The sequence below is a fragment of the Botryllus schlosseri genome, chromosome 3 (assembly GCF_051294905.1).
Source record: "Botryllus schlosseri isolate E-star chromosome 3, Bs_hap1, whole genome shotgun sequence".
Classification (NCBI taxonomy): Eukaryota; Metazoa; Chordata; class Ascidiacea; order Stolidobranchia; family Styelidae; genus Botryllus; species Botryllus schlosseri.
This window is the reverse complement of record NC_137238.1, coordinates 30,573,306-30,600,466: the sequence shown is the minus strand read 5'-3', so window position 1 is coordinate 30,600,466 and position 27,161 is coordinate 30,573,306. Positions and strand designations below refer to the sequence as shown.

The 27,161-nt window shown below is 39.3% G+C and overlaps 2 protein-coding genes across 4 annotated transcripts in view; both read left to right on the top strand.

Moving 5' to 3' along the window:
- The window catches only part of LOC145435015 (uncharacterized), a 91,651-nt gene that overhangs the window by 20,309 nt on the left and 44,181 nt on the right, over positions 1 to 27,161 (top strand). Inside the window, exons 14-29 of one of the 3 annotated variants that reach the window (XM_080312273.1) lie at positions 2,891 to 2,980; positions 3,736 to 3,845; positions 4,228 to 4,350; positions 4,782 to 4,860; positions 4,921 to 5,039; positions 8,170 to 8,379; positions 9,596 to 9,718; positions 10,460 to 10,594; positions 11,336 to 11,445; positions 12,201 to 12,303; positions 12,452 to 12,562; positions 13,178 to 13,304; positions 13,364 to 13,524; positions 13,883 to 14,053; positions 14,809 to 14,951; positions 15,215 to 15,539. In XM_080312273.1, coding sequence (XP_080168399.1) covers positions 2,891 to 2,980; positions 3,736 to 3,845; positions 4,228 to 4,350; positions 4,782 to 4,860; positions 4,921 to 5,039; positions 8,170 to 8,379; positions 9,596 to 9,718; positions 10,460 to 10,594; positions 11,336 to 11,445; positions 12,201 to 12,303; positions 12,452 to 12,562; positions 13,178 to 13,304; positions 13,364 to 13,524; positions 13,883 to 14,053; positions 14,809 to 14,931 — 1,895 coding nt within the window. In that variant the 3' untranslated portion in view covers positions 14,932 to 14,951; positions 15,215 to 15,539. Of the gene's footprint in view, positions 1 to 2,890; positions 2,981 to 3,735; positions 3,846 to 4,227; positions 4,351 to 4,781; positions 4,861 to 4,920; positions 5,040 to 8,169; positions 8,380 to 9,595; positions 9,719 to 10,459; positions 10,595 to 11,335; positions 11,446 to 12,200; positions 12,304 to 12,451; positions 12,563 to 13,177; positions 13,305 to 13,363; positions 13,525 to 13,882; positions 14,054 to 14,808; positions 14,952 to 15,214; positions 15,540 to 27,161 lie in introns of those variants that run through there. The other 2 variants (XM_080312274.1, XM_080312275.1) reach the window with 2 other exon arrangements.
- The window catches only part of LOC145435014 (uncharacterized), a 281,315-nt gene continuing 279,714 nt past the window's right edge, over positions 25,561 to 27,161 (top strand). Inside the window, exon 1 of the mRNA XM_080312272.1 lies at positions 25,561 to 25,767. Coding sequence (XP_080168398.1) covers positions 25,707 to 25,767 — 61 coding nt within the window. The 5' untranslated portion in view covers positions 25,561 to 25,706. The remainder of the gene's footprint in view (positions 25,768 to 27,161) is intronic.

Sequence of the window (27,161 nt, the reverse complement as noted above, 5' to 3'; positions counted from 1 at the left end):
TGGGTGAGGCTCGGGTCGAGAGATGCCACAAAAACTCAGATTTTGGTGGTAGTCTAAAAAGCTGCTTTGGCGTTATTAAACTGAATTCTCGAGTTAGATTGAGCTGAAGAGCAGAACACACAGAATCGTGAGTTTATTTGCTCTTCCCACATACCCGCGAGTCAGAAAATCGGAAAATCGGAGCAGCTTATCATAAGATATCGAGCTCTAATGTGCCTACTATCTTTGGACCATATTTGCCAAGACATAAGGCAAAAGCCTCAACAAAAAAGTGGGTTTCTCACCCTTCCGACATACTGGAGCCTCCTAGAACTTTTTGTCAGCTCTCAAAATCGATTTCTTGCAGCAAGCATTTTTTACGTTGTATTTTGGATAGGAGTGCGGAACAGGTTTCAGGACCTGGCCATCCAAGCATCAATAGACGTTCTTGTACAGAACCCAATAACTTGTTTGGTCGAGAAGGGTTTTAGTGAAATTGTTGAAATCAAAACTAGCGAGAATAGAAGCCTTTTTAATGAGACACTTGATAGCTTAGGATACATATTATCAAATTTGTTGCAAATCTGAACAACTAGGAGGTGTTGTATTTTTATCTTCTTTTTGTATAACAATTTTAGGTTAGTTTGTGCGAACGAAATTTATTTTAGAAAAAAAGTGCGAACGAAGCTCAAAAAGGTTGAAAAGCACTGTGTTTGACTATATGACTTGATTAACCTAGTCCGGGGGCGGGCAACATACGGCCCGCGCGCCGGATCCGACCCGCGAACAGTTTTCCACCTTACATGATAATGTGGCCCACGGCACCAGATTTTGTAAGGCACCGCTTATGCCAGGGGTCGTCAACTCAAAACGGGTCCCGGACCAATTTTCAAATTTCGTAGAGGACGCGAATCGCTTGAATTCAATATCGACGCTATCTCATCACCTACTCAACCCTATAATGAATTGATATCTTTGTAAATTTGGGGTGCCGGGCTTGTGGAACGCCTTGAAATCTTAAGGATTGCACCGTGTGTTGATTGATCAGATAGAAGCAGACATGGCGGCGCCTGTATGACGATGCTATTCTCAATTCCCCTTTTTTTCTTCATTTTCGACGAGAAATGGCTTTGAAGTGACATTGCTGTCGGTAAAATACATTCATTAAATACGATTTATGTATCAGTTCCATTGCGGTCAATGTCCCTCAAATTTCAACGACTACTTCACCTCGGAGACAAATGCCTACAAGTACAGCACACGTGCATCAACGAAGAACAACTACCATATGAACAGGACTGAATACAAGAAAACGCATTGCTCTATCAAGTATGCCGGACCCCAATTGTGGAACAGCATCTCGCCGACTATCCCACAGTCGTCGAGCATGTCTGCATTCAAGTCGAAATACAAGCAACTTCTTCTAAATAAATACTAGCCAGTCTTCAGGACAACCGGACAACGATCTAACTTCAACTTCGCCCTCCGCCACATAACACCTCATTTTGTCGCTTGCGTATTATATTTTCCGCATTACTTTTCATTCAGTATGCATGCCTCTTATTTACTTCGCCTAGGCCAGGGTTGACCAACCTTTTCAGCCAAAGGGCCACATTCGATTGACGAACTATTGCGCGGGCCACCAGCCGCGCGAAGCGCGAATTTTTTTTTAAGTTCATAGGTCAATAATATTGTCAGTTGACTATATTGCGGGCCTGCTGTTTTTCGCTGGGCTAAATTTGCGAGGACTGGGCTACGCGGTGCCTGGACATATTGATATCGAAAGCTGCGACCAACATGCGTCAATTGCTTGGTTGGTTTTGAGGTATTCATGGTGTTTGTCGACTACTATGGTCATTTACACCAGATCGATATTCTTTATTTATATTCCGTAACTGCCGACTTACAGCACGACCCACTTCTAGGCTTTTTGTAAGACACCGCTTACGCGGATGAGGTGGCGAGGAGTAGCCTAGAAAAACCTCCAACACTTGGATATAGGAAATGCGTCATTATTTTATGCCTAGGTTTCACAGTCGACGGTCTTACTGCGAGCGCAAACGCAAGGTCGCATATGTTGAACGACACTTTTTCTCGTAATCGCGAATATAGTTAGACTCAATCTGATACATTAGGCGTTCTTTCATTTTCACAAAGGGGCAACAATATCAAAAACAAGAAATCAAGTGACAACATGTTGCGCGAAGCTTGTCCAAAATTGTTACATTTGATAAACCCATCGCAAATTATTCTGCTTTATTGTAGTGTACGAATATCTACCAATATGTGACTGGCTGATGGATCTGCAAAAGCGCCGGAACTGATATTTTTGTCATCACATCTCAAGTGTCAGACACTAATGAAATATTTGTTTGACCTTGCAAGTTTACAATCTGTGCAATCCATTTTGGTGATATTAGAAATTTCGGAAATTACTTCGCGGGCCACTCAAAACCTTCGCGCGGGCCACGGGTTGGCCGGCCCTGTCCTAGGCTAAGATGGGTGTCTGATATTAAAGGCTACTCCAAGTTGTTTCGACACCTTCCCATCTTCTCATTGTATCGTAGTCTTGTGATGTTTTGAAACGATGAAAATATTAATAAACCTGATTGATTGATTATTCCTTGTATGTGTGGATAAATAAGCGAATAATGTATTAATTCAGCAATCCGGCCCGCCAAGTACTTAATATTCCTATATCCGGCCCGCCGACTGGAGAAGTTGCCCGCCCCTGACCTAGTCTGATTAGTTGATGCTGATGTCTTGCTTTACTATGATTGGATATACGATATACTATTTGCCTGTGTGACAGAAGTTGAATTACTGGGAAAACGTGAAGCGCTGAGCCTTTGATAATGTGCTTTTATGCGGAAAATAGTATCTTATCATTGCGATATTTTGTGCTTGAAAGCTAGCTGCAGTGTGAAACAGTCAATTTCGGGATACACGTTTCCGCCCACGCAACCGGGACTTACCACATATTCAGAAGAAAAATGCTCAAGTATGTATTGTATAGGTACAAGTATATACTTTACTTTGCAGTGCTTATAGGTTGCGACTTGATATATCTGACGTGTTTGTACTTGATATTTGCTGATTTGATTCAATTGATAATATCGTTGGCCCAAAAGTCCTAGGCAAAAACCATTTGAATACTTTCAACCGCTGCTGGCACCCCATATAGACACTCTATACGTCTGTGCGTTTGACATATACACTTACTTCCTTGTATTGCGGCATGTGTGGTAATGCGGTATTCATATGCGAGTATAATATGAGTGAAATGCTGATAAGTAACATTCGATTGAATATGTATGCAACAACGTTATACTTCAAGTCCATGCTAATCATGCTAAAGCGACCTGCAATACATTTACTGTAAATAGTTGTACTAAGAGAGAATGATACCCTGCGTATCAGCAGACTGATTCTATGACATGATATTCATACAACGCTATACCATACGAAATGGCGCTGTTCCTTGTAATAGTGCGTCAAAGATATCAACGCTGACTGCTCGACCATGGTATATCTGATAATGAGCCACATATATATGCTATGCAAACACCAGAAATAATCAGTACAGTAATGTAGCAATTGTGATGATTTCGATGCGAAGCTATTTAAATATTTCTTCATGTCATATCGTATTTTCGATATTTCTGGTCTTGAAATATTTGCACGACTTTGATGACATTTTTCCCGTCATGTAGGTTTGTTTTGAACTGCATATATTACCGACTGCTGTATTTGTAGATGATGAAAACACAGCGCTTGCCTCTATTCTGTGTTTAACCGAAGATCATTACGACGCGACATCGCTGAAAGTGTCGAAATGTAGATCCATCGATTCTGTGATATCTGCTGTGAGTATATTTGTCTTGCGTTTACAAGCATTGTTGGTTTTCAAATTCGAACAGTGTTGTGGATTAGATTTTCAAATCTATAACAAAAACAGTAATCCAAATTGTATCAAGGCCACTTGTCCGAATCTGTATTCGTTATTTACTGTCAGCTAATGTTTTGAAGTCACTCAAAAATTCGAATTATCCAGAGATTCTGTCTCCATCTTCTTATCTACATACATCCGCAACTGACAGGGCAGTTTTCAAATCCGGATACATGCATTTGCATATATCTGATACCTATCACGGCTGTTCTGGATCTGACTCTGTAATGTTTACATATAAATATCTTATCCTTGAGATGCCTAGTCAGGTTGAAATCAACTTGAATTTGTTTTCCTAGCCATTGGGTAACACTACATTGGAAGATCTCGATTTCGCTACGGCAAACGTATCAGCATTGAATGCAAACCAAGTCGAACAAGTGGCGGAGTATCTCAACAACATATCCAATCTCAACGCACAGGTTCGTGAGAAATGTTGCGCATTCTTGACGGTTCGTCGTTGTTGTGGAACAAATAGTTCATATATTTATAACTCGAATCGTTCGTTATCAGCAAATTGTGTGCAACGAATTCTTTTCTCATGGCCTTTTGAATACCCGGATAATACCGCTTATAATCCAGTATATCATTTGATTCAAGTATTCGAATGCCACCCGTTATGACTTTTCACAGCCTAATTGAAATATTGTGGTCGTGAAAATGAAGCCTTGTGTGCTTACGTTTAGATGATTCCGTCAGCCCACGTACCATTTACATGTCAATCACAACCTTGATTGGCCTTGATTGTATTTGTTGATGAATGGATTTTACGCTTACGAAATAACAATTGTCAATATTCGAGTTTAATAATCAACCTGTTGTGCACGGCCCCATACAACTCGTGTATTTCCAGTATTCTCAAAAGGAGGTCATCGAGGCAGCGTCAATATTCAGTCACTTATCCGAACATTACAATCAAACTAAAGTAACAGGTAAGCTGTATATCACACGCTGCAGTTTTTAGTGACTCCTAATCTCTTGGTCGCTACCAGCTGTCGAACGACCTGCCGAACGTCAGAACTTGGTACGTTCGCTCGAGAGGATCTCGAGACACCTGGATTCAGGGAATACTTCAAACGTGTCGGTGTTTACGCCACGTGTTAATGTGGAGGTTTGGACCATTGCGATGCGTTTCAAATTTTACATATCTGTATTATGTAGATATCGTTAGCTGACTTAATGTTTTGGATGCATTCCGTTGTTGTTGTTTGCGGTATTCATGGTGTTTGTCGACTACTATGGCCATTTACACCAGGCCAATTTTCTTCATTTTTATTCCGTAGCTGCCGACTTGTAGCACAGCCCACTTCTAGGCTTTAATAAGACATCATGAATGAGATGGCGAGGAGGGGCATATAGATGAACCCCCAGCACGTAGATAAGAATTCTGGAGTAGACCTCGGTCGGACTCGAACCCGCCACCCATTGGTGTTGCAGATGTGGATTATACCACTGCGCTATCTCGCCGCTATCCATTCCGTTCGTTGAAGATAGACTGCTCTGGGCCCTACGCATATCGGTACTAAGATCATTGTTAAGAATTCACAATGTCAATAAATTCAAGAATATGTAATTAATAATAATGTATTCATACCATACACAATGTGGTGTGGAGTCTGACCGTGCTGGTTATTTATTTTTACTTAAAGTGGGCAATTTATTTTACAATTCTGAAAGCGATTTCCAAACCAGACAGTTTTCATTACCGAAACGCCTCAACTTTATTGAAGTACTCAGAAAGTTTTGTGCATTTGCACTTCTTGTTAAATTTAGTTATATCTTTGTACTATTTCCACTTGTGCTTTACAACATTTTAGGCAATTAATTTACTTTCTATGCTTTGGGTTTTGTTTCATTGGAACTTGGTTTTACGACATCAAATTAACCCTGTCTTACGGAAAATCAATTTATTGTCCAGAATTACACGTTGATAAAGTGGTTAGCTATTTTGTATTGGTCTAGAAGATGCATACCGCAATTTCGAAAGAACCCACCTCTGATTGGCTGTCAGAACTATACGAATCCTCGATCAATTCCATTTTTTAGGCTGCTTACTTACTCCAGTACATTCCACGCCTTTCATGTGCTACATCCACTCGATGAAGTTTTGATACGTCTTGCAAATCGCACCTTGTAATTCAGAAGTCACCAACACGCGGCCCGCGAGGTCATATTTTGCAGACCGCAGCCTGATTTGTAGAAATGTTGGAAGAAAGCTCGGTAAACTATTTCGAAATGCCGAAATTGATTTCAGTTTAAACATATTGTTGTTGTTGTTCAAAGTAAGCCATTCTACTGTGCCCAATATCACTTTTCCTTCGGTTCGGCGTGTTAATATTCTATGGAGGAATAAAAATTATGCGGCCGTCGACACTCGATTTAATTAGGGTGTGTTGGCGGCTGTCAATATTATGCAAATTGAATTTACGAATTGACTCCCTAATTAATGAAAGGTTTGAATTATTATTGAAAATTTCTTCGCGCTACGCGCGCTTCAATGCGAGCTGATTTTGGATTTTAATACAGCAGTGTCCTTTGTAATCTGAGTTCCACAATACAGATGCGAACAGCAGAGAAAAATGATACGCCCCATGAAGAAATACCAATTCTTAATCGTGTTTTCCTCATCCCGAATTAATTTTTTTCTGGTAGGCCTGCGTTAGGACGAATCCAATGTATTTCCACTATAACGAAAATTGTAATCGGAGGTCAAGAAATAACTTCATGCAACATAGGGGACTAATGAGGATTGGCCCACCCAAAGATGCACCACAGCATTAGTGACTTCTCCAAGTTTTTGAAGATACCCCCTGCATAAACTCTACCGGTGAATCTGGTCACATGGGCCGAGAAAGGATGAATATTTGATAGTAATATGTGAAACTATACTAATATTAAATGACAAAATTCACTCATGAACATGAAAAAAATTTAGCGCTTCGCGCGACTGCAGTACGGATCGCTGTCGCCATTCACAATATGACTTTATTCACGATCTCGGTGCCCATAGTAAGCCGATATGAGTGAATAGATTTGTCCGGAGTGTACCAGCATTGGACATGGTGAGTTTAACGTGGATAATTGGCACCAGTTTGTTTATTACCACTATGCCCCGGAATGCGGCCGCGGGCTACATGAGTAATCGAAATGCGGCCGCGAATAGCAAAAAGGTTGGCCACCCCTGTTTTAGTTGCTACAGAGTGTTGTCGGGTATCGTGCGCAGCTCATAGTTCAAAATATAATGAAATTGATGAGCATGATATTTTTTGTTGTATTTGTGTCTGATCAATACAATATTATTCATTTTGTGGTTTCTATACCCCTCGCCCATGTAAGAGAGCACAGCATTGTACTTACGTAGAGTTATCATACGCTGCGTTGGCTATGTTAATCTCGATATTGAAGTCATGCGGCCCGCGGCCTCTAAAAATTTTGAAAAGTGGCCCGCGATCCGTTTTGAGTTGGCGACCCCTGTTGTAATTAAATAATTGTATGATTGTATATACACCTAGCATCGTCTCACGATACGGCGGTGGCAGTGCACAGAAGTCGTAACTCCAATTAGCCTAGAAAAATACAAGTTCCGTGTCGGTAGTCTTTAATTTAGGTTGTCGATAGGGCTGGGCAAAATCGAGTACCTGAGTGATTCGATTCTGAATCACGTAAAATGCTTCGAGTCGAGTCGAGTAATCGAGTATCACTCATTATGACGTCATAGCAGAATATTATTTGTCAAAGTTCAAATATGTACCTTTTAGGCGACCACAAAGAATATAATGCCTGTTACCCATCATATTAAGAATACTTTGTTATTTTTTTCGACCATACCGATTTCATTGCACTTGGTGACAATATTGTGGGATGATCATGACTTCGGAAATGTGCTATTTCCAGTAACGTACGTAGCTTTGTACTTCATGTTTCGCATGCTACGATACGGCCAATCTTGGTTTCAAGGCTTCAACAGTGAAATTAACATAAGCTCGTTGATCGTTGATAAACTCCTCGTTGATAAATCAACTTTCAGATGTGATGGAGCGTATAATTTCAGTACTCGAAAAATTCGTCTTTTACTACTCGACTCGAATCATTAAAATTAATACTCGATTCAGATTCGAGTACTCGAATCATTGTGCCCAGCCCTAGTTGTCGATAAACCCGCTATTTTTAATCTCGATCTGAATTCTATTTAACCATGCTAGATCTATATTATGCGAAATAAGTACTCTCATTTTGTGAAGGTCAGCGATATCTTAGAGGTCGACACTCCGTACGTATTCAACGCCACGTTTTACGAGGATAAAACGTCCAATGTCACGTCGTATCCGATGACGATAACAATACCTATAGGAGCACTCACTCAGGCGCGATCGCTGCTATCTACGTTGCGTGTAGTATCTGTCGGTTATAGATCGAGCGTCCTTTTCCCTTCTGAAATCACAACTGACTGGGTGAGTTTGATCTTGTCATTCTGGAATGATTTTGTGCTTTTTTAATTTGAATACTAGCTTTGTTAACCTACCATTTGGAAGAGATGAGTGGATTTAGTGCTAAAATTCATATTCTTGTCTGGAATTTGCGTCGTGTCCAAACTCGCCAATGGCTGACAGCATAATGGCGAAGCGTCCAGCTTCTTGATTGGTAGCTCATGGCGGGTTCAATCTCCGACCTTCTCAGTAAAACTGGTATCTGAGGCTTACCCGCTTGACACTTTCCGGGATAGCATGGAGGGTGGCGTAAGACTTTCAAATCTTTACGAGGCTATTTCTACACCTTCCTTGTCCAGTGCCATAATACACATCATGCACTCATGGTATATATTATGTACTCGTGTGTATGTATATCATAAGTCGGTGTACGCCTGTATACCACAAAATTACTAACGACAAAATTTATAAGGTCCTAGTCCCATGGCAGAAGCTTGAAAGTTTTATGAAAATTGAGAAGTGTCGTAAATCTATGACTGATCCGAATCTCAGTTTTATAAAATTCGTGCTCATATCAGCAGTATGGCACATAATATAAAAACCGGCCTTATTTCATTGTTTTTGATCAATATTGTGGGATTAAGTTCCGCAGATATCTGATAGCGATTGTTTTTTTTTTGGGTTTCAAAATAAGATTTTTTTACCAAATGTCTCCAGCTATCAACTTGCGATACCTCGGTATTTTCAAGCTTTTTATTGGAAACTGATATATATGTTGCGCATTGATCATAAATCTATTCCACAATTCAACATGCGCAGTAGTTCAACCTTACGTCTTTACGTAACTAAAGTTGGCCGTGCGATGCTGAAATTTCGATTTATCCCACAATAAATTTAAATATTGGCTCACCCTTTTCTCCCTCTGACTGAGTGTGATTTAAGATTTATGTGTCGGAAAATATATGCTCCACCCTGCTAATTTTGCAGTCGGATGGGTCGGATGAATGGGTTAATGTAGGCTCCCCAAATGTCAAAAACATGGATCCTCCGAATTACTCTTTCATCAAGCGCTTGAATAATTACATGTTATCATGGTCATGCAAACTGCAATTTTTTCATAGTGTGATTTAACGAGTTATCATGCATCATGTGTAGATGTCTATGTAGAGTTTTTCAATATGGCGTCACGCGTATTGACAGCTGATATCGGTAATTTTGAACTGTTTTATTTCACTAACAGGTAATATCCAGTAGCATTGGTAATTCCACGCATTCGTTGGAGGGCATTACATTAAGCGAACCAGTTATTATCAGAAGTAACGATATTCTGGAGCCGATTGGACTGGAAATTGTCGACAATAAGGTATTTTTCAATGTCATGTCTTCTATCTCTTTGTAATATTTATTTATATCCGACGACAATATTACTTCTACCGACAATTATATTTTTGTATGGCTCCTAAATTTTATTGGTTGATCGCGAACATGAATTGGCATTTAAATTTCAAGTTCGACTTGCTATTCTGGAGTGAAATTTCTATGGGAAATAGGTTATCATGACATTTTCAATGAATACAGATTGTAGGTTACTACCTGATCATTTGCTTACAAATTCAGAGTGCATGTGATAGCTATCACAATTGGTGACATTTGAATTACGTTCACAACGCCAGAACACGCCTATAATAATTGAATGTTTCCGACTAATGGACATACGTAATTGCTAGCTTGTATGCGTCCATCCTGTGCGTAAGGCTTATGGCTGATCTGGCGCATGCAAATCCATATCAAATCGCACTTGGATATCATGTTCAATATATGTGGTGAATGTTTAAAATTCAGCTGAAAGTTAATATTTGACTTTACGTTAAAGTATCTGTCTTATATCTATTATGTTTGCTACTTTCGAATACAGAATGCAAAGTACTTATGTAGAGTTTTAGTCAAAAGGCCTATACGTTTGCCTAGTGGATCATCATTATTTTTTGAACATTTTTGGTTTTGTGCATCTCCATATGCAATCGTCATGCCGAACTATAAGATGTATATCTTGAAAGCCATATACATCGATCTGGCGTTGACAAAATCTATTCCTACATCACAGAAAGTGGTTGAAAGTTATGAATGCGTATTTTGGGATTTCAACATCGGAAATTGGTCGACGAAAGGATGTTCTTTGTTGTCAACTGAACCTGCCACATGTCAATGCAATCACTTGACAAATTTCGCCATTTTGGTGGTAAGAGAAATGAATACTTAAATTTCTCATGGATTTTTATATGTAATTCTTTGAAAAGGATTCAAATGCTTATGTGGTATGAGCCCTGTTAGGTTGCATGCGGGCAACAAGAGTAATTTCTGGCCTCTTGTCGTGTCCCTCGGCAAATGGGTTGACTATAGGCGATTTGCATAATGTACATATGTTGACGTGTTGGGGTAGAAAATACATCCTTCCAAAAGTGTGATTAAACTACTACTTCTACTATATAGATTGAAGGAAGCGATATTTGTTACAGGGGTTAAAAGTAGCCACCGGTTAGGTACCACAGTCTCGGTTGAAAATTAATGTTTTTGTAGCGAAATTACAATACAATTAAATGGGGAGCCTACAATGAAGAGCAAATATGCTCTGAGTATAGGCGGGAAATCCTTTTTTTTAAATGGAGTTGAATCGCATGGAATTAGTTTACTTTATCGCAGATATCGATTTTCAATCGTTATCAAAGCTAAAGCATTGATGTCGATGGATATTAGTTCTTAAGAGATGACAGGTGAAGATGTAGTCGTGATTGAAATGCAATACTTTACAAATGCATGCGACAATTTTGTCAATAAACAATGTGTGGTACCATCCCTAAATCTACTTCTCAAGTTACACGTTATGTGCTTACTAATCTGTACTGTTTGACTAAAATCTTCCTTTTTGTCGAATGATTGATTTAAACATTGTGCCTATATCTGTACTTTCTTTGCTTTACAGAGTCGAGTTGAGTTGCCTGCGGACCCAGCGTTGAGCATAGTAACGTACATCGGTGTTGGACTATCTATCCTTGGGCTCCTTTTGACTTTGCTGATCATATGTTTGTCGCGGTAAGATAATATGAGTAGATTTACTATTGGAATCGGGATTATTGTGGATCATAAATTGTAAATAAGTAATTTTACTCGCCGAATGTTAGTTGTCGTATTTTGTTGAATTAAGCACTGGGGTCAGTGACGAAGTGCGTTTAATTTTATGAGTCGTCAAGTATAGCGTTTGCCAATTTGCACTACTTACTCAAATGACTGTGTTTTAGACTATTTACACCTCTACTTAAAAATATTTTAGACGAAACTACTTAATTTTTGAGTGACTTTTGCAGACGAGAAATTAGTTCCACGATGTTGCATTGATTTGTACTCATGAAAAAAACGCAAGCATTATATATTTCTTAAATTCACGTTACTTGATAAAATTGCCATTAAAACTGTGTGAAATAGCCCCTGTAGCACGGTAAGAAAATATATTTCCTAAATGGCACGTATTTTTGCATCGTTTTATTCATTCTGCATTAGCCACTCAAATGCGTCTTGTAATTCCGAAAGTACTCACCTTCAGTTAAATGTTACAATTATTCGACCCCTTGTACAAGTCTTATTTTTGAGGTTACCAACTTTAATACTTATCAGGCATTGAATTTATACTTTCACACCACATTGACATTTTAACTTGTAATCAGGTAGACATTCTTGGATTACTTAGCAAGAGACTTGGCGGACTTATATATAGCTGTTTGAGACCGGGACACCATTGTCTGTGTCGAATAGACTGTTCGCTAGATCTCATTTCTTTTTGGTTATTGCAGGAGACTTCGTAAAAAGTACCAGATGCAGATCCTTGGAAACATCTGCCTATGTCTTGCGATCGCGCTGACACTGTTTGTGTCTGGAGTGCATTATCAGGTAATGGTAGGCTAATCGCTGCCATTTATCTATACCTGAGTATATCTAGATCTGTAGGATTTCGACTGGGTAGGAATTTTACAAATTACATATTCCGAAATAATAATAACTCGTTGACTAGACAGTTAACTGATGCAATCGATCCGTTTTAAAGGTGGACACCGTGCATTGTTCTATCCTGACCGTTTTCATGCATTTTTTCTTTCTGACCACCTGGACGTGGACCGCCGTGTACAGCTACACCATCTACCGGGACATAGCTCAGGTGAGGACCGGACGGTGGGCTCAATACTCATGAATGTGAGACGCTTGAATTGAATTGTGATTAGATGAATGTCTGGTCCCAAATGTGTTTGAGTGAAGATCTAAGTCAGGTTGTGTCGTACAGACCCAATTTGCATCAAAATTCGATTTGGAATATCGTGAAGTAATTGTCACGTTGAAATTTTATGTCGTGTTTGCAAGTAGTGTTATGCTTGACACGGTGGGAAATTTGGACTTTACAATTGTAATCGAGAATTTTGGTTCGTATTATCCGGGTTCCTGATGTTGTATTTACATTTTTTTAAATAATCAAATCACTTTGGTATTTCATTAGGAGTCTGACGTTATGGAATTTGAATTTTTGGTATTTGCGACAAATATCAACAAAAATTCAGTTGTTGTTGTTGTTGTTGTTGTTGTAGTAGTATTATACATCTTAACCCGAATAGCTCGTTTGAAAATTTGGGTTTTTCCAAAAATGTAACAATGTAATATTCAGTTCCGTATTCGTATTTCAAATCGTCAAATATATATTATACCCATCCTGGATGTTAGTTCGACACCGCAAGTAAATGCCGCTTACACAGCACACACAAATTCAACCCGTTCGTTTCAGGTTATGGCGTCCTACGGTAGAAGGTTCAAGATACAGTACGCCGCTTGCTTTGGCTACGGAGCGCCACTGGTGATCGTCATACTAAACGCAGGCATAACGCTTGGCCACATAGATCGCGACGTCACAAGTATTCATTTACAGACAGCGTCCTCTAGCGGGTTGCGAAATATTACGGTTCGATTTTAGGAAACACGACGCTGGAGTCGTCCTATCGGTCGCGGAATTTTTGCTGGCTTCGGTATTATTCGTTGTATTTCGGATTCTTACTGCCAGTGGGATTGTTGCTGTCGTTTAACATTGTGGTTTATTGCATCGTCATACCGAAGATTACCTGTAAAATTGCGCAGGTGACGTATTTCATGTCGGGACATTCTCTACTTGTAACGTTATTACTGATTTTGTGTTAGTTACGACTATGCAACTTTCAATTTCGAATGTTGCATAACTCACGGCCAACTCAAGTTTTTGAAAATACGTCAGCCATTCAAGGCCTTTTATTTTCTACGTCTACTTGAAGCAACCTTGACATATCTTGTCAAGCTCCATTCCGACTTGAAACGGATTCCGAATTTACTGCATTACTTCCACTACTTTTTCACCAGCAACACTGTCAGCGTTGAACACTGCTAATTTAATCTTTTTTGTGAAATATTTGAGATGCCTCTCTATAGTTACGGAAATGAACTTTAGCGTTTCTTTGCGCAGATCCAATCGACAAAAAGCAAACGAAGCACGACGCAAAACGTAGTTACGTCCGTCTGCCTGGCGACAATGATGGGTCTGTCTTGGGCCTTCGGCTACCTGATGTTGGTGTCGGAGGAGCCGACCTTTATAAATGCGATGAGCTGGCTGTTCACTATCACCAATTCGTTCCAGGCGAGTATTGATATTGTGGATTGTGGACTAGAGTTTGGGAATTGAGGCATGCGGAATGTATATGGTTGTCAGAAATAAATATAATAGTGCTTTGTGAAAAACTTGAAAACTTTTGTAACTAAAAGGGCACGTTATAGTAATTTGAGAATAGTTGGTTACATTTCCGCCATGTCAGGTTCCGCCAACAATAGGGTTTACTAATTACTCAAAAATAGTATATTGAGCCTATAATTCAATATCTTTTCACCTCGATTATTCGAATTTTCGGACTGGGTGACATCATATTTGGTGATATGACTATTGGCATGCAAATTTCTTTTGAAATCTCCACTAGTTCGCGACAATTAGCCCTAACGAATGTCAGCCGAATGTATTCTGGCTTATTTCAATATGAATATATTGTTCAATTGTGTACTGAAGTTCTGTACATCCAGAAGTCTATTTATTACTGATTTAGCTATGCAACGGCGCTTTTTACTGACATTTACTGACATTGTTCAGATAAAAATATAACCCAACCATGTTATGTTATGTTATGTTATTTAAGAGTATTTGTTTATTTATAAGTAGTTGGAGTCAGGGAATGTTATCCAACTCAGAGTCCAGACAGTACTTGTTTCCAAATTTAATGGGTGTTACAAAATTACTGTCTCCGACTCCACAGCCCTGCTTTTAGTATCCCATGGCCCAAGGTGGTGGTCATGGTTCCAAGCGCGAAGTATTGTTAAGAAATTAAACGTCCATTTTATGCACAGGGCGTCATCATCTTCTACCTCACGGCGATTAGAACGGGCGAGCTTCGCAAGCTGTTTGCTCCGCTAAAGACTGATTTATCGGTGGTGTCTACCGGACTTTCTACAACCGACGATAAGAGCTAACGCCAAGTCATTTCAAATATGTAAGTCGAGTCGTCCGACATTGACTGGGTACTTTGGTTCTACTTCTTGCCACTTCAAGTTCTTCTCAATGAAAGTTCACATTGTCTGTTACATTTTTATCATTGAATAATATACTCATATTGCAATATTGAAGTTCTGCACCTCCTCTCTTTCACAATTTGCTAGCTGATACGGACAGGTATACTCAATATTATCAATCAGGCTTGATGCAACATCGCTCTAGTTCACTGACTTTATGTTGATTTGTCGTTTTTATTTTCAGAATGGAAATCCTCGACAATCCTTACAATGCGCAGTTTCTATCAGTGCCAGTTTTCAGTGTACTTGTGTCTATGGTATCATTGCAGTTCCGTGAGGACGGATTTATTAGATTGTGAGTGCGATGGACGAAATCGTACTTGAAGCCGCCATGCTTTTTTGTATCGTATCAATATTTGTATTCATTGTTTTCAGTAAAGGGAGAAAACTGGTGACATATAAAGATATTTCAGCTTCAGCTATGACTTAGTCCATACCGTCGTATGTAAAATTTATATGCATTGTTGTATTATCCAGTTTTTTCCTGATATTACATTTCTCTTTCGCTTGGTGTCTTGCAGTGCAGAAGATTAGTTTACTGTCGCGGCGGTCAGAGTGCGATATCGTAGTTGCTGATGCATCTGCGTTTAATATCACTCTCTGTTATACAAGGAATAAATTTCCGCGGTAAATGAGGAGATCGTTAGGCTATAGGTCGCTTATGGTCGTACGCATCGATAGTTTCACATTACGCTAACATGTCGTTACGAGGAAATCAGTGGATTGATGGCGCCCATGAGCTATTGACGAGATCATCATATTAATTCCGTCTACATGGATTGATGATGAGCGCCGAGCGCGGAAGTTTTGCTAGAAACTCTTCATATGGTAGCACTTCGCACTGAGACATTAGGAGTTAGAACGAAAAGAGTCATGAAACTACATTTAGGTAATTGTGTGAATGCGATGTGAATCCGGTAATGGACCCGCAGTAGCACTGTAATCATGTTATGATTACTCCTGGCTACTGATCAGGTTCCCTCGCACAACATCGACATTTCTACAACGAGTGGAGCGAAATCATTCGTATCATATTTGGTGGAGAGAGATACGTAAGGTCAACATGCAATCGCGCTATGTATTGATCCGTAGAAATTATACCGACAGATATTGTTGATGGAACTGCCTGTCGTAAAATTCATAAATAATATCAAATTAATTTCCGCGGTTGCGTTTCAACGTTTTAGCTACAAAAGACGGTGATTCGCAACGCTTGTCCCTAGCCGACTCTTCCAAGAAACCAAAGTATGCAATAGATTTCAAATGTCTAAATTGCATTAAATGACATCGCCACATATATCAGTGAATTCTTTTGAAGTTGTATGTGTGAGTTTAATCGTAGCTATACCTGTTTTCATCTGGTAATTGTCCATGATAAGACAGAAATCGATCGTGCCAATCCTTGATTGCGTATCTTTCTTACAAAAGACTGTAATAGTAGTACAAAAGCGAATTTGATTGCATCAGAAGAATAGAATATGCAAAATTGTGAAACAGACTATAAACTGTTTGTATTTCTATTCGTCTTCAATTTCTTAGGTATGTATTTCAAATAAAATTTTATACTTACAATAACTGCTTCTTTTCCTATAGTACACCTGAACTATCATGAGACAGTATAGCCTTGCTAAGGTATCGAACATCAATGGTATCATTCATCCAATAATTAGCAAGATACAGAACTATATCGTAATAATTGAGATCAACTTGTCAACTGTAGCAAGAAGTAGGGGAACTTATGTGTTGAATTCGATTTAGGTCAAAATATCCATGAAAGCTACCAACTGTCAGCAGAAGTAGCGACGCTAAATTTTACACACGTACGAGGAAAAGCACTGCCGCTTTTAGAAGCAATCCAAAACTATTTCAAAAGATAGAATTTGCTCGCTAAACTACTGAAGTAAGTAGTTGTGAACAGCAATACTAATACGCTAACATGTACCGTGAATTGTGGAAAGCTGGAAACTGACATCCGTGCAGAAAGGGTTCTGGTTTAAATCAGGCTGATTTAAATCAGCGGGTTTCATTTCCTTTGACTTTTGATAATAATTCCAACGCGCTGATTTTATTGTTTTTTTTTTAAAGTTGCGCAAATAAAGTTTCTTTTTGGACAACCGTATACTGTACATGAACCGGATATCGTTTTTCGCCACCGGTACGGGTAAAGTTTACCAAATCGAGAGCAAGACGAGAAAAGAGCGCTCGCAATAAGCAGTGATCGAACAGTTCTTGTGCTTTGCTGTGGATACGCTGTGTTCGTGGCTATTCAGATGGAAATACCAGGTAGTGTGTGTGTAAAAAGTGGCGGAATAATCAACATGAATATCCTGCCATGTCGTGACATAGTGCAGTGACTGAAGTCGCACCGACACCTGAGTATCATGTGATAGCTGAAAATCGTCCCTTACGATGTAGATGTCATCAGTCGCAAGATACTTCTACTTAACTGAGGTACTCGAGTGGGTTTCATGTACTTATAGAAGTAGTTATGCTTGTATAGCACTTCAATGATCCATTCCTATGAAATAGCATGCTCGCGCGGGCTAGGGTGAGTCAAGCATTGACTTGCTTTTCTATCAAGCTCCATCGAATATTAGCTGAACTTATCAAGAAACCAGCAGGTAATTAATTAAATTGTACTGAACATTGTTACATTTTCTCCTATCACAATTCCCTTGAACGTTTCACCCCCTCCAATAGGTAATAGCGCCCAGTTTTCAAACCATACTAGTCGTGATTTTTAACAATGATCCAGACGAATAAGCATTCATATAGCCCATGCGTGTGATAGTAGATTTATGTTTCATATATAGCCTTGCAAGAAGACGCCCTGAACTTGACGTCAGAGAAACGAGGTTCTGATGAAGGCGCTGATTCTAGTAGTGCGCTGCAGGAAGATTTGTCTGGACAGAAGAGTAAACCAGTGGTTCTTAACTTTTACTAACCCGCGGAATACTTACGCTAATCTGCAACCCTTCGCGGAACCCTACATTTTCCTGACTCATAAATACCAGCGGGCCTTGCAACAAGTCGTTGCATCGACCGCTACATTGCCTACAACGAATAATGGCGCTTTATCACAAATCATATGTACGAGTTTACGTGTCTTGAAATCCCGCGGATCCCCTGAGACTGGCTCGTGGAACACTTATCAAGAACCACTGGAGTAGACTTGACAAAAAACTAAGAATATTCCAATATTAGTCGCTTGTTTTGGCATTTATCTCAGGTATTCGTGAATTGGAACATTCATCTTTTGGTGATAGTAGGGGTTACCATATGTTGAGATCCTAAGGAGAGGACACTTTTCAAAAAATCTGAAAGCTCCAGCACCGGAAAAAAATTGGTGATTTTGAAAAGTTTTCGACCGATAGTGCTGTGTCGACTAAAAAACAATTGTCATCACTTCGGCTCGACTCCCGAAATACCCGTTTTTTTACGATAATGTGTAGTGTTGACTAAAAAAAAGGTCGTCACTTTGACTCGACTCCCGTTTTATCCGATTTTCCCGATCTATCCGTTGGGGTCGAGTTTTTGATCGTATTTCAGTACTTTTTTTCAGAAAGAGGGGACAAATTCCCCAAAAAGAGGTCATTCAGGCGTCCTCCGAGGACACTTTTAATTTATTGAGAAAAGAGGACAGATTCTCTTAAAAGAGGTTGTATGGTTGCCCTATGTTAGGATTGCCATACGTCCGGAATTTACCGGATATGTCCGGAATTTCACTGTAAAAAACTGCGTCCAGGAGAAAATTCCAAAATATGCCTGAATGCCAGGAATTTTGAAGTATAGGCTCGGAATGTACTCGTGAATCAACATTAACAAATTGTTTTTAGGCAGATTTATGCTGCTTGAAATTTTCAACCAAAATTTTCCAGTTTTCAATGTATGAAGGATAGGCTTTTTTGTAGACATAGACTTTTTAATATATATATCGAGTAATTTGAATTTAACTGACACAATTTCAATTCCGGAGATTTTATTTTGGTTAATTAAGATTTTCCGTACTGAATTAATCATATCGTGTTCTTGTTTACGGTCAGAAATAAATATAAGTAAAAATAATTAATTAATTTGAATTTTAGATGTAGAGTATAAATATTACTCGTTCCCAACTTTTTTGGATGTCGGAGCCGCATCTAAAACTCCAGAGTGGCCTACTTACGAAGCCGCACGAAAACACTCGAGTAGGCTACTTATAACGAAAAATTAAAGGTAGGTAGCCTACCACCGGATCTCACCATCCAGCTAATTCAAAAGCATGCACAATGGACATATACTTCTTTCGATTCTATATCAGTTATTTTAGCTTTGATAGACGCAGATTCGCGAGTGCTATACATTGAAATAAACTGAAAATGCATATCATGACTATAACATACTAATATATGTGATAGCTCTTCACTTCGTACATTCCAGCACTTGCAAAAGTTTGCGAGGTATTATACGCTGAGTAATAATGGACTTATTGCAATTTATACTTGACTATGAACTGTTATTTTGATGTTAGTAAAATTGCGTCGAGATTTACTCTTCATAAAAGACGATGTATAAAGGCCTGCGACCAGCCAAACTCAATATATCTTTGTCAGGCGGGTAATCTGCAAGAATTCTCTTTTCCGGTTTTCAGCAGCAGCCTTGGACGGCATTAAACAGCTAATATCCCTCATTTTAGCTTTCATATACAGAAATTGACTATAACTATTCATAGAAACAAACAACATAGAAACAAACTGTCGCCTATTATATTTTTGAGGTCAATCCGAGCCACAAGTAGGATACCTTGGAGCCGCATGCGGCTCTGAGAGAATCGGTTGGGAACCACTGATATAAATAATCCAATTTGAATTTGCCTGACACAAATCACACTGGGTGTTCTAAAATGCAAAATCAGACCAGCTCAAGATATTCTCAACAGTGTAGAAAGCCTATTGAAGGAACATCATGCATAAGAAAATTTGAAAATGTTATATCATATGTGACACAACATAGGTTGATACTGAACGGCTGAATGGCGTTGTGAAACTGCAGAATTCAATGATCAGCAAGGGTTAGTGATAAACGGCAGTATATTGGTTGCCAACATCATATTCTTGAGCCCTAAAGCATGTACCAGCGTTCTTCAATCCAACGTCTTCAACAAAACCAGATCTCAGCTACAAATTTGTAGATGATGTGGCGAAACACTTCGAAAACTTGGTGCAATCCGCCAAGCCAGAAATTCAGATGAAAATATTTGAAAAGCCAGGATAGAGGGATGATTTTAAGTTTCTCTTTGAGTTGTGCAGAGTTAGTTACGAATATCCAAATGGCATAAACTTTCATCTCTACGCAATGCGAGATGGAATTCGAGAGCCATGATTGCCTATACTTCCCAGTCCAGTCTCAACCTTGTTGTCTTCGCGAACCCCTTTCGGACCGTCCTGGACCCACGCGGACCACAACTTTTAGTTCAAATTTAGCTCAATGTCTGTACAACCGTCAGCTGTGCTGTGCAAATATTAAGTGTAGGCTAGTGATAAACAGGAACAAAATGACTTTTCTTGAAAATTACATCATACTATTTATGTAGAAATTGGATAAACTTATTATTATTTATTTATAATATTCTTTCGAAGCGAATGTTACTACTGCATTTCTTAAAATACGATGTCATGTTTTTAAAAATCCGCACCTTCGATTTGATAACGAGTGATGAAAATCCATTTACACAAAGATAGATCATGGCGAATGTGATAATAACGCGTAACGCTTCCGACGACATGGGTATTATCGCCACTAATATAGTGCATCAAAATTGAGAAGCAGATTATTTTATTGAACATATCACGTCCAGCCTGGTTATTTTTGTCTTGTAGCTAATTGCAGTTATTGTATGTATTATAGTGGTTAAATGTATATCCCAGGAGAGAATGGATTTTTGTAAACATTTCGAAGTCACTGTGATTGACCTTACTGATCCGGTTTTTAATTTTTTCTACAATTCCCAATAAAGCATCTCTAAACAGCAATATGAACAGCAATTAAAATGAGTCTGCATAGTATGATATTTATTCTCAGACCGCCACTCTGTGGATGTGAGTCCTGGAGTTTTACAAGTAGTGAAGTGAAATTGCCTCGCGATTTCCATCATTTAAATAAATGTAAATTAGGTTATTAATCATTTTGTGAATTTAGAGGTTTCGCGGACTTCATGAAATGCTTCACGGACCCCTAGGGTTTAAAGATGGAATCTTGCTTATTCGTCGCAAATGCGTGTCAGGAAGTCTGTTTTTTAACCAAAGGTTTGAAGATGGAATACACCAAAGAATATTTCCGGATGTACATCTATGACAAATATTGAAGTCATCATCTGAGTTTTGTTTTGTATCTTTAAACCCTGTCGAGTCTTCTGGAGCTTTTTTGCATGATATTTCGGTAGTGTCAACTCACTGTTATGCGAACGGAATAGGTGCTTGAGAGGATGGCATAAGGATATGCAATGTCATGTAATTTTTAGTTCTTCTGGACCTTGAAATGTTACCCATACAGAAATAATATACATATATAACAGGGGTTCTCAAAGGATGGGCCAACTGAGATTGAGAAGATCATTTTTACTAACAACCAACCATCATGAATTGTATAATGAACCATTGTGACGTCATAGGGAAATGGGAGTTTGATAAAGGAGCTTGAAAAACAGGGTGCGTAAGGTTTAAAAAGCTTAAATGACATTTCCAGACGACACTTGATGCAAAAAAAGCCAGAAAATATAGTATAGGAAATAGCAAAAAATCAGCACAATTAAATTTTGTTAATACTTGGTGTAATGTAACGGTTAAGCGTTAATCCCAGCTTGGGAAAACCCGAGTTGGAAAAGGATGTTTCGAAGTTATAACCGTCGAATCTGAAGATTCAGTAAGGCGATTGATTCAGAACGACATGTTGTGAACCGGGGGTGTCAAACATACGGCCCGCGGGCCGCATCCGGCCCGCCAGAAGATTTCGTCCGACCCGGCAAACCATTCTGAGTATATTGAAAAATGCTTTTAGTATCCAGCACATTCTTAACAAATGTTGTTATTTTTAGTAGGGATTACTTGTATCAAACAATCCCGCAAGACAGCAAATGTCGAGCATGGGTAGGCCACACTAAAGTTCCTAGCCTCCTGAGCAGCCCGTATCACGATTTCATAATAGTCTAATGAACCAAGTTGCACGTTCCTCGTTTATGGTTAATATCTCTTGCGGCCTATTCTTCACAACCCATGCACAAAATGCAAGGCTAACGGCTACGACTAAAACAAAGGGAGCATTGAAATATGCCAGCTTCTATCGCCGTTAGAGCCACTGTTTTAGTAATTAATAACTGTATTCAACTGATAAATCATCGTATTTGCCAATTTCGTTGTTTGCGGCTGACGGTGTTGCTAGAATAAAACACCTATGATCCGTAATATAAAAAAAGTATTCAAGTGAAATACAAGTCCATGGATTTCGAGCTAACACTATGGAATCATTTGACTGGTGTGGCCCGCGAGAGCGACCTGAAGATTTGAATCCGGCCCGCCACGCAATTGATTTTGACACCCCAGTTGTAAACTGACTATTGACATTTTGTGACCTTAGAAACCAAATTTTGACCAAATTTTGAGCTCATGTATGTAAATTAGGTCTTTTCCCACATAATGTTAGAATTGTACTACTTATCTACATATTTGGTTGGAACTGTCTGTACTTACGAAGGAGCTTGGCCTGAAAGAATTTTTTACATGAAAACTGACATATTTTTACAAGAAAAAACTTTATTTTAACGAAATCAGGACCTATAATGAATTTCAGTAGTTACATCACGTGTTATGAAGGAAATAGTTGAAATTTGTTCTGAAACAACGAAAGATACTTTCCTACTTTCTCGGATAGAGAGTGTCTGTCCTTACTAAGTAGCTTGCCAAGAATGGAGAGAGAACGTTCAACAGCAGCAGTTGTTGGCTGGCAACACAGAAGTAGCGAGTACACTGCTGGTGACACACTGCGTTGGTTCATTCTGACAGTGTTGTCCACACCACAATTTTCCATCATGCGCAATACCCACGCGTCTTGCTTGGGTTATGGATATTGCGGTACGTTGAGCATAACACCATACAATACAATACATTGGGTTAGATAATTTTCATCTGAACATACACATACAATGTACAATGCGATAAGACACAATGCAATGTAACGAACAGATAGGAGGATGTCGAACGACACGCATCAGTAGCGATCCTTTACTCAAACATCCCCCTCGGCCTAGAGTGCCCGATGTTACAGTTCTTTTTCGATATTTCGATATGTGATCTTTTTGAAGCCGCGGCCCTTTCTACTAGTTCTTTCCATTTCTTGTGAGTGCTTTCTTTCTTCGAGGCTTTTTTCTGGGCTTTTAAGAACGGCGACAGCGGGGCAGAGGAGCCCAAATGAACCTCCGACGGGAATCGAACCGGTCCGCCTGCTTGGTAGGCGCTTATCGTCACCACTACGCTATCTCCCCCGCAACCATGTCTACCTATTTGTTTCATTTGACCGTTTATAATTCACAATGAGCAGACAATGGGCCGTGGGGGTGGGCTTATAAAGTAGGCAACAAGCTGTGAAATGTCAAATGATAAGTTCTTCTATAGCATTTATATAAGCTATGGTTCACCGACAGTGCAAACATCTACATTACAAACGAAATGCAGGTCCACAGTAGATAGCGGCGCTAAAAAGCTTAAGTAGGGGAGATGTGGTACCGATGGATCAAAAATTGGAAAATGACCGCTGGCCCCAAAATGTTCAGCCGAAAACATCAGATCTTTTGCTGGCTCAGCACTTTGATACAAGCTCTACCTATCGCGCACATATACATGAATATCCGTTTTTAAAAAAAATATTTATGGAAGTTCAAAATTTGATGCTCGAACGTATCATCGGTCCCCACCCGGTGGGTCCAATGGCACACGACCCGGGGACCTATGACACACATACCCTAAAAAACTCAAAAGTTGCAACTTTTTTTGCTCGCTCAGTGTTATAATCTAAGCTACAGCAAGCCAAAGAAGAATGTTTGGTCGCGAACGTCAAAAAATAGAATGAATATTAACTCAAATGTTGTCATAAAATCACGTTTCGATTTAGGCTCGAACTTATAAATTTGAGGGTACATATATATTGCCCGAAAATCGACAGTGTGACTTTCAAATACCTCGTTATAGCGATAAAACATCATATGCAATTATGACAAAGATTTTCTGTACCTAGGCATATTTCACTCGTTTCATGATTAGTATGCTTGATTATTGTGCTTGATTTGGCTATTGTATCATCGGTCCCCACCCTACGAATTTTATACATGAATCGAAAAAATTCCACCCAAGGAAGGTACTGAAAAAAATCATAGGTGCCATTATATAGCCTGGTACAAGCCCGACACTTCACAAAAAAATGATTGCTGGTTTGTTCGTGTTGAAGGTTACAAAGAAAAATGTATATGTCGATTTAAATTTAGTTTACACCCCCCAAAACAAAAAACATCTGTGAGGGACCCCATAGCTCGCGCACGTCGAATTGCTTTGTATATGAGGAAAGATTTTGCCAGCATGCAACTGTAGACAAGTTCACAGAGTGTAATCATGGAATTATCATAGAGAATTTTCAAAGTATTTTCGGTCCCAGTGATCCATCGGTACCACATCTCCCCTACCTCTAATGTAATGTGTCGTTTATTACCTCTGCCTACCTGCAGTGTGCGCTGCGTCTTGATGAGCTATGTCACCCAAACTTTGAGTTATGTAACATGATCTTAATTTGACGAAGAATGTAGATGCGGAATTACTCGACTTCCCATGTATCGCCATTCTCAACTGACCATAACGCATGTGCGCTAGTGTGAAATGTAAATGAGCGGCGAGCGCGCTACCGAGACAAATTGCTAAGATATTTGACCAGGAAACCCGTGGCGATGGTATCATCACAGATTAGATCGCACAAGTTCAACTAGAGATCATACGCTTTACCAAATCAGAAACATTACCCGCTTAGATATATGTTAGGTGAAGAATAAGCAAATTTCATCAGCTCATTGCGTCCATTCAACCATAGCATTTTTGCGTTCAATAGACAAAAACGGTGTTTCGCAACGTTTATGCGTACGCAAACTCAGACACGCAACCAGAATATACCATAAACTTCAAACATTGCCCTATTATGAGGGTGTAATCGAATGAGGTTTCATGTTTGAGTTTATTCATAGCGATTGCTTTCATCTGGTGAATAGGTAACATTTACGATATCAATTATTTGTTTTCGATACTTGTAGTACAAAATTGGCGCTTCACCTCGGTAATAAATTACATGTAAACGCAGACGCTTTTGCCCCTCCGCGCTCTTGTTCACAACACAAAAACACTCGGTGTCCGTTTCTTTATGCTTCACATGATATATCCGTTATTTGTCGGCTTCGACATCAGCTTGCTTCAGCATAGTTTAGGGATAGATGCGCATGAAAGCTTAGACGAAGCCACAACAATACTGGGTATTTGATTGCAGTCTGCAGCAGTCGAGTTCAATATGTTTTCTAGAGTTGTGAAACGAATCCGTGATGGGGCTCTTTTTTTACAAAAGACTGTAGTGCTAGTGCAAAATTCGGGTTACTTACAGTAGAAGGACAGAACATGCGAAATGGTGGAATCGACTATACTCTGTTTGTATTTCTATTCATCTACAACTTCGCAGGTACGTATTTTAATTTAGGTATTGCAGTGGCTGCTTCTATTTCCTGTATACTTGTGCAATCATGGGACATTATCGTTGTTTAGACCAAGCATCGACAGCAGTAATAACGAGTAGGAAAAGTTGTATTAATGTAATTTATAACAATGTGTTTTACCGTCTGATATTGTGGACTAGACCCGCATATTCGCATGGTGCTTGCCTAACTATCGCGGATTTATCAGTCGTGCATAAGCAAAGCTTCAGAGTTACACCAAAACGAGATGGAATGTGTTATTAAAATAGCTAATGATGCATTAGTATTTATTGTGTGCGTTACACGGTCGAGCATGAGCAATTGCTGATCGGCATGAATCTATCTAAACCAGTGGTTCTCCAACTGGGGAGCGTGAAACCATCTGATGGGAGGCGCAAAGGCGCAGATGACTGAGAATTATCTCCAGCACGTGGTTATTGTTATATGTATTGTCCAAATTTCACATTTGAGAATTATCTCATCAACATAACATCCATAACCTTCAAAGCCATCAAACTATCCGTTGGGGTTGCTGGCATTCTGATTGCTCTCTTTAATATATTGTGATATCACGATAAGAGGGGGGCGCAATATTTCCGTAACATAAAGGGGGGCGTCTGAGAAAAAGTTTGAGAACCACTGATCCATACTCCATTATATACTGGACCTGGAAATTCTGGTCAGATTGCTTATAAGACAGCAACAGGTGATATGATCTAATTGGGGTTTGACGAAGTCCTTTCACGCGTTATCATAAATTCTCTTGTTCATTTCTATCAAATGTTGTCAGTATTCGGATGTGATATTTATTTTATTGCCCGTTATAATTAGGCTTATATGTCAAGCTCATGTATCATTCTAATATCAGGAATTGAGCGCTGTATCTACCAAACGTGAGTTGAACAAGGTTGCAAAAGGTGCGGTCAGGTGTGATATTTTAATTTTGTTCCGAATCTGACACATAAACTCGAGTCTAGAGCCAAATCCTGGCCAGGTGGTCCAAAATCGATTGTCATCTCCATTGAAGGTACAATGTTACCGATGGGTAAATGTTTACAATAGTTTTCGATGCATCCAGCACAGGGGCGGGAAAGGGGAAACTCAGAAATTATTTCGGAAACGCTAATAATGATATCGCGTAATAATACCTTTCGGAATTAGGGCTAGGTAAAATCGAGTACATGAGTGATTTGATTCTGAATCACGTATTACTCTTAGAGTCGAGTATCACTCATTATGACGTCACAACACAATGTACAATGTCAAAGTTCAAATATGTACCTTTTATGCCGCACAAACAGAACATGATGCCTGTTATTCGTGACATTGAAGATAATTTGGTATTTTGTCGACCATCCCGATTTCATTGCACTTGTTGACA